This window comes from Calliopsis andreniformis, unplaced genomic scaffold (assembly GCF_051401765.1).
Source record: "Calliopsis andreniformis isolate RMS-2024a unplaced genomic scaffold, iyCalAndr_principal scaffold0022, whole genome shotgun sequence".
In the NCBI taxonomy this organism is placed as follows: Eukaryota; Metazoa; Arthropoda; class Insecta; order Hymenoptera; family Andrenidae; genus Calliopsis; species Calliopsis andreniformis.
Window position 1 is genome coordinate 11,489,628 of NW_027480432.1, and position 14,860 is coordinate 11,504,487.

General features: G+C 38.1%; 3 protein-coding genes across 4 annotated transcripts in view; 2 read left to right on the forward strand and 1 right to left on the reverse strand.

The window, feature by feature from the left end:
- Positions 1-14,860, reverse strand: part of No66 (Bifunctional lysine-specific demethylase and histidyl-hydroxylase NO66) — a 54,822-nt gene that overhangs the window by 6,175 nt on the left and 33,787 nt on the right. The window contains exons 5-6 of one of the 2 annotated variants that reach the window (XM_076390519.1): positions 6,568-6,754; positions 6,120-6,492 (exon numbers count right to left, since the gene is read on the reverse strand). The exons of the other annotated variant lie outside the window; for it this stretch is intronic. Of the exons in view, the coding sequence (XP_076246634.1) occupies positions 6,421-6,492; positions 6,568-6,754 (259 nt within the window). The 3' untranslated portion in view covers positions 6,120-6,420. Of the gene's footprint in view, positions 1-6,119; positions 6,493-6,567; positions 6,755-14,860 lie in introns of those variants that run through there. 2 annotated transcript variants of the gene reach the window in all.
- LOC143187189 (protein GVQW3-like) lies at positions 1,634-2,110 on the forward strand. The gene has a single exon (XM_076391255.1). It carries the CDS (start codon positions 1,655-1,657, stop codon positions 2,108-2,110), a length of 456 nt encoding a protein of 151 aa, XP_076247370.1. The 5' UTR covers positions 1,634-1,654.
- LOC143186686 (uncharacterized) lies at positions 3,890-4,504 on the forward strand. The gene has a single exon (XM_076390395.1). The coding sequence runs from the start codon at positions 3,890-3,892 to the stop codon at positions 4,502-4,504; it is 615 nt and encodes a 204-aa protein (XP_076246510.1).

Sequence of the window (14,860 nt, forward strand, 5' to 3'; positions counted from 1 at the left end):
AACAATGGCGAGGTCGAAAAAGAAAAATTTCTCAAGCTAAAAATACGAAGGAACGATCGGTTTATTTTTCACGAGGCATCATTAACACTCTCTCTCTCTCGGGCAAAATCACGCCTGGCAACGGGACATTTTCGACTTCATCTTCCTATACACGTGGCTTGGCTACCTCGTCTCGTCCCCTCTACGCCACGTTCTTCGTCGGCGTGGGTGGAGGGAAAGCGACGAACGAGAACAGTCAGGGTATGTTCAAAATGGCGGCTCCTCGGAGAAAGGGTGGTACCAGTGTCGTGTGCACCCTCGGGAGAGTTCGACACCTGGAGAATAGAGAGGGGGGTAGAGAGCACGGCCTCCGCCGGAGGCAGCGGTGGAGGCGCCGATCAGTGCTGACCAGTCTTCAGACGCGAAAGCATACCACGAGCATCCGAAGTATTTCTGTCGAGTATTTGCGTATGAACGATAGTGTGTTGTTGTTGTGTAGTGACATCGCTAGCATCAGCGAACATTCTCTGGACTATTTGTTCTTTCTCTGTGAATACTCATTGCGTTTCTTCTATTGAACTCTGAACACTGAATGTGACAGAATCACTCGAGCTTGGACTCTTTTGTTTTGTGTGCGCAGTGCCTTATCGTGACATCCAGGCAAGCGAGTGCGAAGGGACGCGACAGGCCGCCGTGCTTCGAGCTCTGTAAAGAGACCGTCAATTATGTCCCTAAGATTTATTCAGATTAACCTCCACCACAGCGAGGCAGCGTCAGCAGCACTAGTAAGGACCATGGCCAGGGACAGGATTGACGTGGCGCTAATCCAAGAACCATGGACAGCACATGGAGGTATAAGAGGACTGGGATTGGTTGGTAAAGTATGGGCGTTGAATAATAAACAATCGCGTACGTGTATATTAACTAGGAAGGGCTTAAATACAAGCACGATAAGGCAACATAACACAAGAGATATAACGGTGGTGAGTATAGGAATCAAGGAAGAGGAAGGACAGGAAGATAGAACAATTTATGCTGTATCAATATATGCACCATGGAACGCGAAAGAGAAGAGGCCAGGGGCTGCGGTTCAGAGTTTTATGGAATTTGCGCAGGATAAAGGAGCGGAAGTACTGATTGGTGGAGACGTAAACGCCAAACATAAACGATGGGGAAGCACGGTAACAGACACAAAAGGTGAGGAACTAATGGAGTTTATTTTAGCAAATGGATTGGTGACACTGAATAGGGGGAACAGGCACACATTTGAAACAGCCACCAGGAAGGAAGTCTTAGACGTGACGATGTGCTCGCAAAGCCTAGCCGGTAAGGTAAAAGGTTGGAGAGTGAGCAACGACATCTCCTTCTCGGATCATAAGTACGAGGATGGATTGAAAATGAAGCGGCCTAACGGTATATAGCAGCACAAACAAAAATAATTTTTTTTTTCAAAAACTTCAATCTGTCAAACGGCACCCGTCAAAATTTCACCCAAATTCGTCGATTAGTTCAGTTGCTGTAGTCGTTTGAAGCAGACAACTTTTGTGTTTTTTGAAAAATGGAGAAAAGTGAATTTCGTGCAGTGATTAAACACTATTATTTGAAAGGGAAAACGGCGAAAGAAACCAAAGAAAAGCTCGATAAACATTATGGCGAGTCTGCTCCGTCATATTCCATGGTAAAATATTGGATTGGAGAATTTAAACGCGGCCGGACAAGCACTGTAACAGTACCATCAACAGGAAGGCCAAAAGAGGTGGTTACTGAAGAAAATATCAAAAAAATCCTCGATATCGTTATGAATGATCGCCGGATCAAGCTGCGTGAGATTGTTGACATGGTAAACATTTCATATGAACGTGTGTACAACATCTTGCATGAAAATTTGCATATGAAAAAGCTTTCGGCAAGATGGGTGCCGCGTTTGCTTAGTGTCGAACAAAAACGAGTTCGACAAACCACTTCACAGCGGTGTTTGGACATGATAAAGCGTAATCCTGTCGATTTTTGGCGTCGATTAATAACTGTTGATGAAACTTGGGTCCACCACTACACACCTGAAACCAAAAATCAATCGAAAGAATGGGTGGAAGCTGGTGGGGAAGTGCTCCGAAGAAGGCGAAGACAGTGAAATCGGCTGGCAAGGTTATGGCCACTGTATTTTGGGATGCACATGGAATATTGCTCATCGACTACCTTGAAAAAGGATCCACAATCACAGGAGAGTATTATCGTGCATTATTAGATCAATTGGTTGACGCAATCAAGGAAAAACGACCACATTTGCAGAGGAAAAAAGTGCTCTTTCTCCAAGACAATGCACCGGTTCACACAGCATTAGATACGATGATAAAATTACGTGAAATACACTTCCAACTGGTTGATCATCCACCTTATAGTCCAGATTTAGCCCCTAGTGACTTTTTCCTGTTTCCAAATTTGAAAAAATGGCTCGCAGGAAAAAGATTCACCTCAAATGAAGAAGTGATTGCCGAAACTAATGCGTATTTTGAAGGGTTCCAGAAATCGTATTATTCAGATGGTATAAAAAAGTTGGAGAATCGTCTTATTAAGTGTATCGAGCTAGAAGGAGACTATGTTGAGAAATAAATTGTTTTTTGAAAAAAAAAAAGGTTTTTTTCCTACTCAGGCTGCTTCATTTTCAATCCACCCTCGTAGAAGTGGGTGGTGCCCAAATCCAACAGCTTCACAGTTTGTTTCCGCGTACAAGCGACTGCTTGTGCGACATGACATTTCTATTAACACAGGAAACGTAAAGGCATTAGACAATACTAAAATATTAAATGTTTCAAGTGAACCAAAAAAAAAAAAAAAAAAAAAAAAAAAAAGAAACGTGCAAGAATAGATAGGTACGATTTAAAAGTATATGACCAGGTACATAATTTGAAAATACAGGAAAAGTACGGGCTCAGTGAACATGTACAACATATTGGTTATATCACCGAAATTACAGAATTTTTAAATTTCACATGGGCACAGTCCCCAGATATAAGTGAATTTTCCCAGCAAGCAATTGGATATATCGCTGGCTGGGTAATTTTGTCTTTAAAAAAACAACAAAATAAATTGCATTGAATGTTTACTTACGTGTAAGGAAATAGATAAAAGTAACATTTCTGTACACAAAAAAAACCCAACATCATATATTAAAGCAATTACGCGTAATTTTTTAATTGTATCGTCGCTGAGTGTTGAGCAAATTTGTATGACCATAGAATCCCTTTTTCGAAGGGCATGTAATATAAATTCCGAGAAACCTCCCGTAGAACAGAATTTCCCTGCTGTTTTAGCTGCTAAAGCTTTTCAAGAGTTAGCCGAAAATAGTAACATTTTTCCTGAGTTAGAAGAGCACAATATGTTAACAGATGAAGAGGGTAATATGGACAACACAATAGAGCATATACCTGAATTTGAGCCATTACTCAGTCCAGCAATAATGGAATTAAAAAATAATATTTTATATTATATAGCAGGCTATATTGTTAGGAAGATAGTTAATGTTTTAAAATGTCCATTTTGTGCAAGTAATATTTCATTGCATACAAATACAGAACACAATTATAGCCATAGTTCAGAAGCTTCTAAATTTCTAGATCATTGTAACAGGGGGGGGGGGGGGGGGGGGTCTTATATGCACCTTCGAATTCCATATATGGAATTGTTGTAGAAACTGAAAAACAAATTCAGTTCCACACAAAGAATTTTAAGAAACTTAGCTGAACTGATATTGGCATATCTATTGTACAGTCAGTCAAACGTAAATTTGCGTTAGATAATTCTCTAATCGCTAATCTTGACTGCGAAAACACAGATATTTTCGAAAGGCCGCATAAATTAATATTAATTGCTACAATTTGTACAAAATACATAGATATAAGATTGTATTTATATGGAAATATTGTGGACGGACGAAGCACTTTTTACGAAAGAAGGGTGCTTCAATGCCCACAACAGCCACTTGTGGAGCGACGAGAATCCACACGCGATTCGCGTGTGCGATACGCAAGTCCGCTGGTCCGTCAACGTATGGGCCGGAATTTGTGGCACTCAAATCATCGGGCCTTATCTTTTACCTGATAGGCTCGATGGGGGCGCGTATAAGGCGTTCCTACAACATGTTCTTCCGGATCTCTTGGAGGATGTTCCATTAGAGGTTCGGAGGAACATGTATTATCAACACGATGGAGCGCCAGCCCATTATGATGCACAAGTTCGGGCCTATCTGACTGAAACCTTCCAGGACAGGTGGATTGGACGCGGCGGACCTGTCGCGTGGCCCCCGCGGTCACCGGATATCAATCCGTTGGATTTTTTCTTCTGGGGATATTTAAAAAATGCGGTGTACCGTCAGCCGGTACAGACCCCCGAAGAACTGGTGGCGAAAATCCACGCGGCGGTGGCCAACATTTCTACAGAAACTCTGGAAAAAGTTCACAATAATATGGTGCGTCGCCTCCGCGCCCTGCAAGAGGCCGAAGGAGGCCAATTCGAACACCTGCTCTGATAATCAATCGGCCCTTTTCAGGGCCACATATTTTTTAAACGTAGGAACGATCTCGTTCCAGATTAAAATTCTGGTATTTAATTCGGTGTGTTCCGCGGTTGTCGGTCGTTAAGAGGTCAAGTGCTTGTTTGGTGAAGTGATCAGTGTTAGTGACCGCGAAGTGTCATAAATGCAAGGTGGCTCCGTGCGGTGTAGTATACCTGCGATCAGCAGACTTTGTGCTGTACGTTACCGGCCATCATCCACCAACGACCGGGATCGGTGCAGTGACCCGGTGGAACAAGTGTACAAGTAGCAAGTGAATTCTTCTCCGAATGGGTAAGTTTTACCGATAATAATAATAATTATTATTAATTATTATTCGTTGCGCCATAATTAAAAAAATGAAAACTTATGTGTCCGTACTTTTTACCGATTGCAGCAACTAATATGTCCAACTTTCGTTCATTCCTTATGCAATAAGTATTTTTGTACAATTTTCAATGTTTTGATACCCAGTAAAATAATGTACAATCTGTAGGAACTACGGAAACATTGTTTTTTATTATCTTACTATAGCATTACTTTACTAAATCGGCATTTTTATATTCTTCTTCCTCGTTTTTTATTTTTTACAACTTGGATAGTTAATTTAAAAATTTGAAAAAATTCCATAATATGTGTCGGAATAGCTGACGTGTCCCTGATTTTTTTCATAATTTTCCATCTAATAGTTTAAGAGAAATTGGGCAATAACATTGAGATCTTGAGTTTCTTGTACAAGATTCGAGCACAGCGAGTAGGAAACACTACGCGTAGCTTGTGCCCTGTCACTGAACGGCCGAGCGCTCGCTATCCGCGCTTTCTGATTGGTCGATGTTTTTCATTAATAACTCGTTAACAAAACTTCAGAGAACATTTTTGTAAAGGAAAAGGTTGTTTAGAATCACCTCAGGAATCTCCCCTTTTCGGCTCCGCCACCTTATGTGGGACACCCTGTATATGTATGTATTCATAAGAATACATTTGAACTTATTAATAAAATAATGAGTGATTGTTAAACATACTTGTAACTTGTTACAATAGAGAACGGTGATGCAATAACGTACTCGACCATTACAGACATCTAATACACAGTGCTATCAACTAGTTATTTTTCATTGTAACTCAACAGAATCTGTTTCATTTTTCTTGCTCTATGAGTAGAATTACCCATGTAAATATCTTCGAATTTGCCAGCTGGTCCGCTGAGCCTAAAAATTTTACGATCTAGCCCTTTTCAAAACAAGTTTGTTGATCCCTGACCTAAACGATTGGTTCCTAAGGGATGCACGCATCCTGACTTCGGAAGAACTATTACGAGTACCATGAGCCGTGACAATCGCGTAATACACATTTCTCACTAATGTATCGTATGGTTATGTAGTGCATGAAACAACGTTTAGGGAAGACAAGCGCGAGGAGAATCACCTTGACTTTAGTCCAAAAATTATATCTATCAGTTTAACACTTTATACATCATTAAAATAGAAAAAATATTTTGGGAACTTCGTTTATTACGAACAACTCAACCTTATTTAACTGTCGAAGTTAAATAATTCGATTTTGTGTAGGACTGGTAATGATATGTAGTTATACAAGCAATATATATTATTACGTAAATTCCTACATTGCCAACATTTTTGCTAAAATTTATAGCATGTTCTCATACGTAAAAGATCTGTCGTTATTACAACTACCTCTAATTCATTCATTCGGCTCTTTTTTTAACAGAAGCAGGCACACTATTATTATTAATATGCATAGAATATGTAAATATACATCATTTGCACATAACCATTGGAACAGTCAAAGTATATGAAAACTAAAATGTTAACGTTTATTATGTCATTGGCTGTTTTTTACACGTCATTCAAAAATGTACAATTATTCCAAAATTATTCCAAGGTACATAACGGATTGTCTGTGACAAGAAGACATTTTTCCCAAAGATCTTTAACTATTTGTATCTGTTAAAGAGAAATATTTTTAATTGGTCTCTTGCATTGAAATAATATTTCATACAATATATTTTTTTAAATTACCTTATTATCTTCACCATCGATAGGTAAGTCTTCTACACGTATAAATTCAGGATATCGTAATATTATTTCTCGTATTGCAGGTATAAATTCCTCATTAACTTCTAGATATTGCGGTTCATATTCATGATATTCTTTAGAATTTTCAGTCGAATAATATAATTTAAACGTGTGGTCCTCTTTGATTAATCTATAAGAGAGATAATTATACAATTTACAATTTTCAATATATACACGAACAAATTACGGTAGCAATTTCAATTTATATAGAACTAGTTAGATATTTCAAAAAAGAAAGTAATTACAAAACTTATAATTCATCGATTTCGTACAATTTTTGATCGAATTAATTGTGCAACATGATCTTTTAAATATTTTTTATTGCCATATTCATGTTTATTTATAGAGGGAAGGCTAAAATTAGTGGTAAAAGCGAGGTCAGGGAGCTTCCATAACTCAAAACGAAATGAAAATAAAGTATTTGAAAGCCTGTCGAGTATTTGAGAATTTGACTGAATGAAATAAAATTAGATTTGGTTGTTTCTCGAAAACCACATCCAAAGACGCTGAGTTTTTCCACGAGAATTTAGACACTCTCACACGTTCAATTGACCCTCAAAAATGCACTTTTTTTTAAAACGAACCAATTGAATTTTGTTATTCTTTATTTTCATGTTATTTTGGGCTCTGGAATCTGCCTGATCTTGTACTCTAATTTTATACCACTAATTTCGATCCATTCTATGCATAATTCACATTTTACACTTTTTTATATTATACAGGTTGTTTCTAAAATCGTGGGAAAACTCGGAGATGTAGGTAGAAGACAAGAAAATAAACCGAAAACTTCATATGCAATATTCTTGGAAAAGCTTAGTTTGTTGGTTATATGCGGTTTTATATTTTGTAAAATAATAATAAAATGTAACAATAGCCCATCCCTTTTAAGGTCAGTGATCGGGATTCGATGAGGCTTCGAGCTGTTAAAGAACTAGGTCTCTGGGCCTAAGTGGGCCTCTGGTGACTCGCAACGCGTGTCGAGAGAAATTTCATCGAATGGGAAAGCATACTTCCTAATTGAATGAAGTCACGGAGGAAAACCCCCAAACGAGTGTACGACAGATGGAAAGATTAATTGGGATACCACGCTCGACTGTGCATCGAATTTTACAAGACGAAGGACAAGATCCATACCACATGTATCGTGTGCAGTCTCTATAACCTGCTGACCTACCGGCGAGAATGATTTTCTGCAGATGGTTACTGTAGAAACACGAAGAAGATGAGAATATCTTGCAAAGAATTCTATGGACAGACGAAAGCACTTTTACGAGATCTGGTGCTTTTAATACAAGCAATACTCATGTTTGGAGTTATGAAAATCCACATGAGACAAGGTCCACTAATTTCCATTATCGATGGAAACTTAACGTCTGGACAGGAATAGTAGGTAATGACATTGTGGGTCCAGTTGTTCTCCCGGAGACATTAACAGCCAGGACGTACTTGGAGTTTTTACAAAATGAGCTGCCTTTGCTATTGGAAAATATTCCATTAGCTGTAAGGAATACTATGCTTTTCTAACAGGATGGAGCACCAGCTCATTTTGGACGAAGTGTTCGTGAATTTTTAAATAATACATACCAAGATCGTTGGATCGAACGATTAGGTCCAGTGGCATGGCCACCAAGGTCTCCCGACCTCACTCCCTTAGACATTTTTTTGTGGGAGTACGTGAAACAAAAAGTTTACGGGGTCGAGATTGAAAGTGTCGACATGCTGCGTGACAGAATACAAAATGCCTTTGACGAAATTAAACTGGACGGAGTGTGTGCTAGTGTACAGGAATCATTATTAAGAAGATTTCAAAAGTGTGTTGATAGACAAGGGGATGTGTTCGAACATTTATTATGACTTATAATTAGTGAAGAAGTTAAGTAACTGTTCAGTTCATACCATGGAATTTTCGATTTCTATTTGCACGAAGAATATGCATGTCTCGGCTTGTCCCATAGTTTTGGGACACCCTGGTATATGCACCGAATAATCAACCGGCAGATGCAGTCGAAGGTGCCAGTACAAGTGGCGCAAATTAAAAACATCAATTAGTATATTATTATGAAGAATATTTGCAAAACGGCCCTTTTCAGGACCACCAAATCTGAACGTAGTAACGATTACTCAGAGAACAGATATTACATACTTTACATATACTGCATGTTACGGTATACGTTTATATGTTCCTAGAAGAAGCACTTTCATTGATGCTAGGTTTAAAAGTAGATATGAATCCCAATTTAAGTAAAACATTCTCTTATGAAACACCGAATAGGAATACACACGACGCTTCCTTCTTTCTTCTCCATATGTTACATCGGTCAAATATTTATACCGAGCCTCTATTTCACATCGCCTTCTTGTCCTGTAGTTCTCTTTTAAAGTAAATTGTAATACCTCATGGAGGATGTCTTTGGCAACTCCATTACGGTAACAGAAATTTACAATGATCATTCTGCTGCGATCATTGAGATTTCTGTTCCAAAATGTTTGCCGAATAAACAAGGGCCACTCACTCGCATTTCCAATTAAATCTTGAAGTAATAGCCAAGGATTATTCATCATCTGAGTCATCGAATATCCTGCCATTGCGGTAAACTATTTTTGCTAGCATTCCATGACTCCGCAGAACCCGCGCATGCGCATGAGCATGAGCTCCATTCTGCCAGTACTGTATATCTGATACGGTGGCGCTTGCACCATAATATAAACATTTATATCTCAAAAACGAGAAGCGAGCGACAATTTTTTCTTTCCTATTCTTAATCTAGACATCAAAATCTACAATGTAGCAACGGCGCAAAAAAAAAATTGGTGTGGAGGCCCTAATCCTAAACAATTACCTAAAAAAGCAGAGATTACACCCTTATCATTGATAGCGTGTGCAAGGATTGTTAGAAGTGGACTATCCTCGTCGGGTCACATTTTGTAGAATTATGCAAGAAAAGTGGCAACAAGGCAATAGTATCTTTCAAAGGATACTATTCACTGACGAAGCCAGTTTTACGCGCGAACGTTTAATTAATTTTAAAAACATGCATACGTGGGCCGACGAATACCCCCACACGATTACTGCAAATAATCATCAAGTGCAATTTCGTATTGATGTGTGGCTTGGAGTCCTGGATAATAAAGTAGTAGGTCCGTACATTTTGCCACGTCACTTAACAGGGCAGGATTATGAACAATTTTTAAAGGACAGTTTACCTTCTCTACTAGAGGACAGCAGTTTAGACGTAAGAAGAAACATGTGGTTCATGCATGATGGAGCACCGTCTCATTTTAACGCGCGAGTTGGAAATGAGCCTTTTTATATGTTGATCGTTGCGCCCTCTATCTTGACTGTCTTGGTGGTCAGCCTCTGGTCCGTGAGCTCACGCAGCAACCACGTGTGAAAATAAAATATAGTATCTTGCTAATCAACAGGAGAGGGTTAACTTGCACCCTCAGTCTGTGCTTCTAGCGATTTTAGTGGACAATGCTTTGCACGTAAGGGATGAAGTCACTCTCCTTGACTTAATTTGGTCCTACTATCTCGCCTCTTATAACTCGAACGTAATGACAAACCAGATGCGGTCAGAATACACCAACCACTTTGGAGTCACAGTTGAGGGAGTGCTCACAGCCCATCTGGCTGCCATAAGGGATCCCTGTAAACGTAGGATCAGGGAGCTGCGTCCTCAGGACATGGCAGAGCGTATACTCCGAGAAATGGAGTTCTAGAGTGGTTAGAGGTGGATTGTCTTCAAACCGTTGATCCACTAGTCCTTCATCAACAGATTAGGTTTGATTAGGTTTAATCTACTTATTAACCTGCTAATATTCTATCACAAATAAATATATGAGAGTAATTAAAAAATTATGGGCATTTAAGGGAGGTTAGCCGATACTGTTTGTGTTACCGGTTTTTGTTTGACGCAGCAATTAACTAACTATCTTTACAGTAATAGTCACCGCTGACACAAGCAATATCGGCATTCACATTATACATTTTATATTTACGTTTCAATCGATCAGAAGTAAGACTTCTGATTCAGACGCTGCTCAACCAGATCGGACAATCAGGGCCGTAGAAATCGACTTGAGAAGCATAAAATTGAGAACAAATAAGCAGTATTTCGATCCTATGATACGTATAACTGTTTCTCCATCATTTCACCCTGAAAAATGAGGAACCTTTCACAGTAACGTCTTTCACTCGCGAGAGTCAAACAACGTCCCCACTTTCCATTGCATCTGAACCTATCCTATGATCGAAAAACTGCTAATTCATTCTGAATTTTACGCTTCCGTAGTCGATTTCTGCGGCCTCAAATTGCCCGATCTAGTTGGGCAACGTCTTAAGCTGAAGCCTGGGTTGTCCAGTGTTAGGTTATCGTTTCTATTATCCGTTTAGTCGAAGGTAGTGATCTGTCATTTGTTTGGATTCTGTTATAATGATTTGTTAATTTCGTCATTTATGGTTTTTAGTTTTGATAGCGTCTTCAAAGTTTATATATTTCTTTGTAAGTTATTATTTAATTTCACGGTTTACTATTATTTATATTTTAGTTAATTTAGTTGCATTGCTTCTAAACTCTTCTAACCTCTTTAGATTACATTCACTAGGAAGGACTCTTATTGTACTAATATTGTTGTAATACAATATATCAGTTTATTGTTTCACAATCTCTCTAGTTTTAATTAAGCGTAAATTATTATCTACATTTTAATTGGGTTAATATTTTTTCCTGTTTCAGGTTTGAGTTTGCTTCTGTTAAATTATATTATATTTATCTTCCTGAGGGTTTTACTTTTAACTTGTTATCCATACATGCTATGTATCTTATTCTTAGAGTACAACAGATTATCATATTGTAGTGTTTTCTCTTTCAGTCGTTTGTATTAGTCTTTCATCGCCCTGTTTTTTATTCAGTACTTCTGGACAGAAACTTTGGAAGGCTTCCATTTATTTTGGTTATTATTTAATTCCACGGTTTACTATTATTTATATTTTAGTTAATTTAGTTGCATTGCTTCTAAACTGTTCTAACCTCTTTAGATTACATTCACTAGGAAGGACTCTTATTGTACTAATATTGTTGTAATACAATATATGAGTTTATTGTTTCACAATCTCTCTATTTGTAATTAAATGTAAATTGTTATCTATATTTTAATTAGGTTAATATTTTTTCCTGTTTCAGGTTTGAGTGTGCTTCTGTTAAATTATATTATATTTATCTTCTTGAGGGTTTTACTTTTAACTTGTTATCTATAGATGGTATGTATCTTATTCTTAGAGTACAATAGATTATCATATTGTAGTGTTTTCTCTTTCAGTCGTTTGTATTAGTCTTTCATCGCCTTGTTTTTTATTTGTCATACAACAGTTAGTCAAGTGTCATAAATGCAGTGTGCCTACGAGGATCTGTTACCTGCACTTTCGCCAGCAGATTATATAATTTTATGAATGTGTATTCTACACAATTTTATAAACAAATACGAAAATAATTCTATTAGTTGTGTTAGTAACGATACTGCAGGATCTGCAGTTAGTTAATTCTACAGAACTGCATGACCTACCGGCACAAGTGTAGTGTGAACGGACGAATGGAGCCGATCACCGTCGGTGTAGTGTGAATGGTTTCATTTAACGTCAAACGCCCGCTATAATCTGGAGGTTTACTATGCTTCGAGTCGAGGAAACACAGCGTCGATTTCCATGACGAGATGAACAGTGAGCCTTTTTTTTAAACCTTTGACTGGTTTAAAGGAATTTTACCAAAATTAGAAGAAAATTGTCACGAAAATTGTCATCGTGATGAATAATGCATCGTACCACTCAGCGAAGGAAGAAAAGTGCCCAACAAAGAGTTGGTCAAAAGCGAATATTATGGAATGGCTACAGTCAAAAGGTGAAGCTGTATCTGAAAATGCTTTGAAAATAGAATTAATGGCAATAGTATGAACTCCATGAACTCCTTAAACCGACCGAAACAATCACTGGCGATCATTACCGACTGCAGCCAACACGTTTGAATCGAGCTTTGGAAGAAAAACGGCCGGAATGGGACGGTAGACATGATAAACTCATTTTGCTGCATGACAACGCTAGGCCACACGTTGCTCAACCTGTGAAAAAATATTTGGAAGGAGTGAATTGGGGAGTCTTATCCCACTCGCCGTACTCCCCAGATATTGCACCTTCGGATTACCATCTATTCCGATCTGTGCAGTCAGCCCTTACTGGAGAGCGGTTTACTTCTTACGAAAGTATCGAGAAATGGCTCAATGAATGGGTCGAGTCGAAAGAACTTGATTTTTTTCTTCGAGGAATCCGTATGCTGTCTGAAAAATGGGGAAAAGTTGTCGCTTCCAATGGTGCATATTTCGCATAATATGATGTAATATTTCATTGTTTAAATAAATATTAACTTTGTTTGAAAAAGGGCGGAAACTTATTCCCATACCCAATATTTCGAGACGAATTTATCTTAACAAAGAATGAAGAAAATCGAATCCGTGGTATTTGTATTGTTAATGTAAAATTATATTTGAAAGCATGGATCCAAAGTCCAGTTTGCTGCAGCAGTTTCTAAGCAAAATATTGAGTTTTTACAAAACTTATATGCATATAACGCAATTAATGAAAACATAAGTTGCGTAGCATTAAAAAAATTTTGTAACCATTTATGTTATTTGGCACTAGAAGCGGTACCATTGATCTTTTTTGATTCTAGAATTATGAATGATGTCGAAAAACGGATGGATGACAGCTTTAAATACCATTAATGATGATAACAACATAAAAAAAGTAAAGATGACCAATGGTCATATCTGGTCGACCTTCTGAAGTTGATGATAACAAAATGAAAACCATAATCGAATCGTCATATAGCTGTGTGAGAGATTGTAAAAAGGTTAAATATATCACACACAACAATTGAAAATCACATAAGATGTCTTGGACTTGTTGAAAAGCTCGATATTTGGGTTCCGGGTTTGGATTTCTATGAATTGAAAGAAATTCACTGAACACAATGAATCAATATTTGAGATACGCATTTCAAACGTAATGCAATCGATCCTTTTTTGAAACGAATTATCACTGGTGATGAAAAATGGATTGTCTACAACAATATTAGTCGAAAAAGGTCGTGGTCCAAGCGTGATGAAACAGCACAAACCATATCGAAACCTGAATTGATTATTAAAATGCAACAACTAATTGAAATTTAATAATTATTTTTCCATGGTACTTTTCCCCCCTCAGTCAAGAAGAACATAGAAAATTCTTTTCGAATTTGTTTTCTAAACGCTGGTGGTGGAACACACGGGCCTCTGGACGGTCAGCGGTAAGCGCTCATCCACCGTGCCACCATGTCGCAGCATGCCTCACGTTTTTCGGGACTGGTACATCTTCCACATCCGGCTCCGGCAGTGGGGACTCCGGCTGCCTTGGGGACTACTTTGAAGGGGACAAAATAGGTATTCATGAATAAATAAATAATTTTTGAAAAAACACAAAATTCGCGATACTTTTTGAACACACATCGTACGTTCATACCATATATACTTTTATTTCATATTTTATACGAGATACTTTTGTTAATCGAGTACTTGGCAATGCTGCATGCCCCAAATAGTTTATTATTATAAAATAAAACAACAGAATAAATAACATTGTAAAATTTAGAGAACAAAAAACCACTTCTACTTCGTAGCATTCCGTACCTCGGTGTCAACTACTCAGTAATGCGTTCCGTTCATAGCAATCACATTTTGTCACAAGCACTCCGTAGCGAAAGGGTTAAAAAAACGAGGCAAGAAACAGGAGCCGAATTCTTCAAAATTCTGGATGAATCGACGTATCCTTGTTTTAGAAATTTCACGCTCCGATTTTTCTCAATGTTCGGATCAACCTATTTGTGCAAATGTTCGTTCTCGAAAATGCGAAGCGTTATGACAGAATAGCGCACACTTCTGAACGATTCCTCGCTCTCATCTTTGATACGAACAGCGACGTCCAGACTCCCTATTGATATTTCTAAGGTCTGTTCTTTATGTCTGTACTGACTAAACTGGTGCAGAAAGTGCAGAGTAATGCAGATTAAAGGCGTTTTTTTCTACAGAATTAGTGCAGAGAACGCTGTTCTTTATGTCAGTGCAGTGCAGTAGTGCAGTGAACTGGTTGCACTGTGTCTGGAGTTAATGCAGGCAGTGCAAAGCTAGTAAGTTCATGTAAGCCGCGAAAATT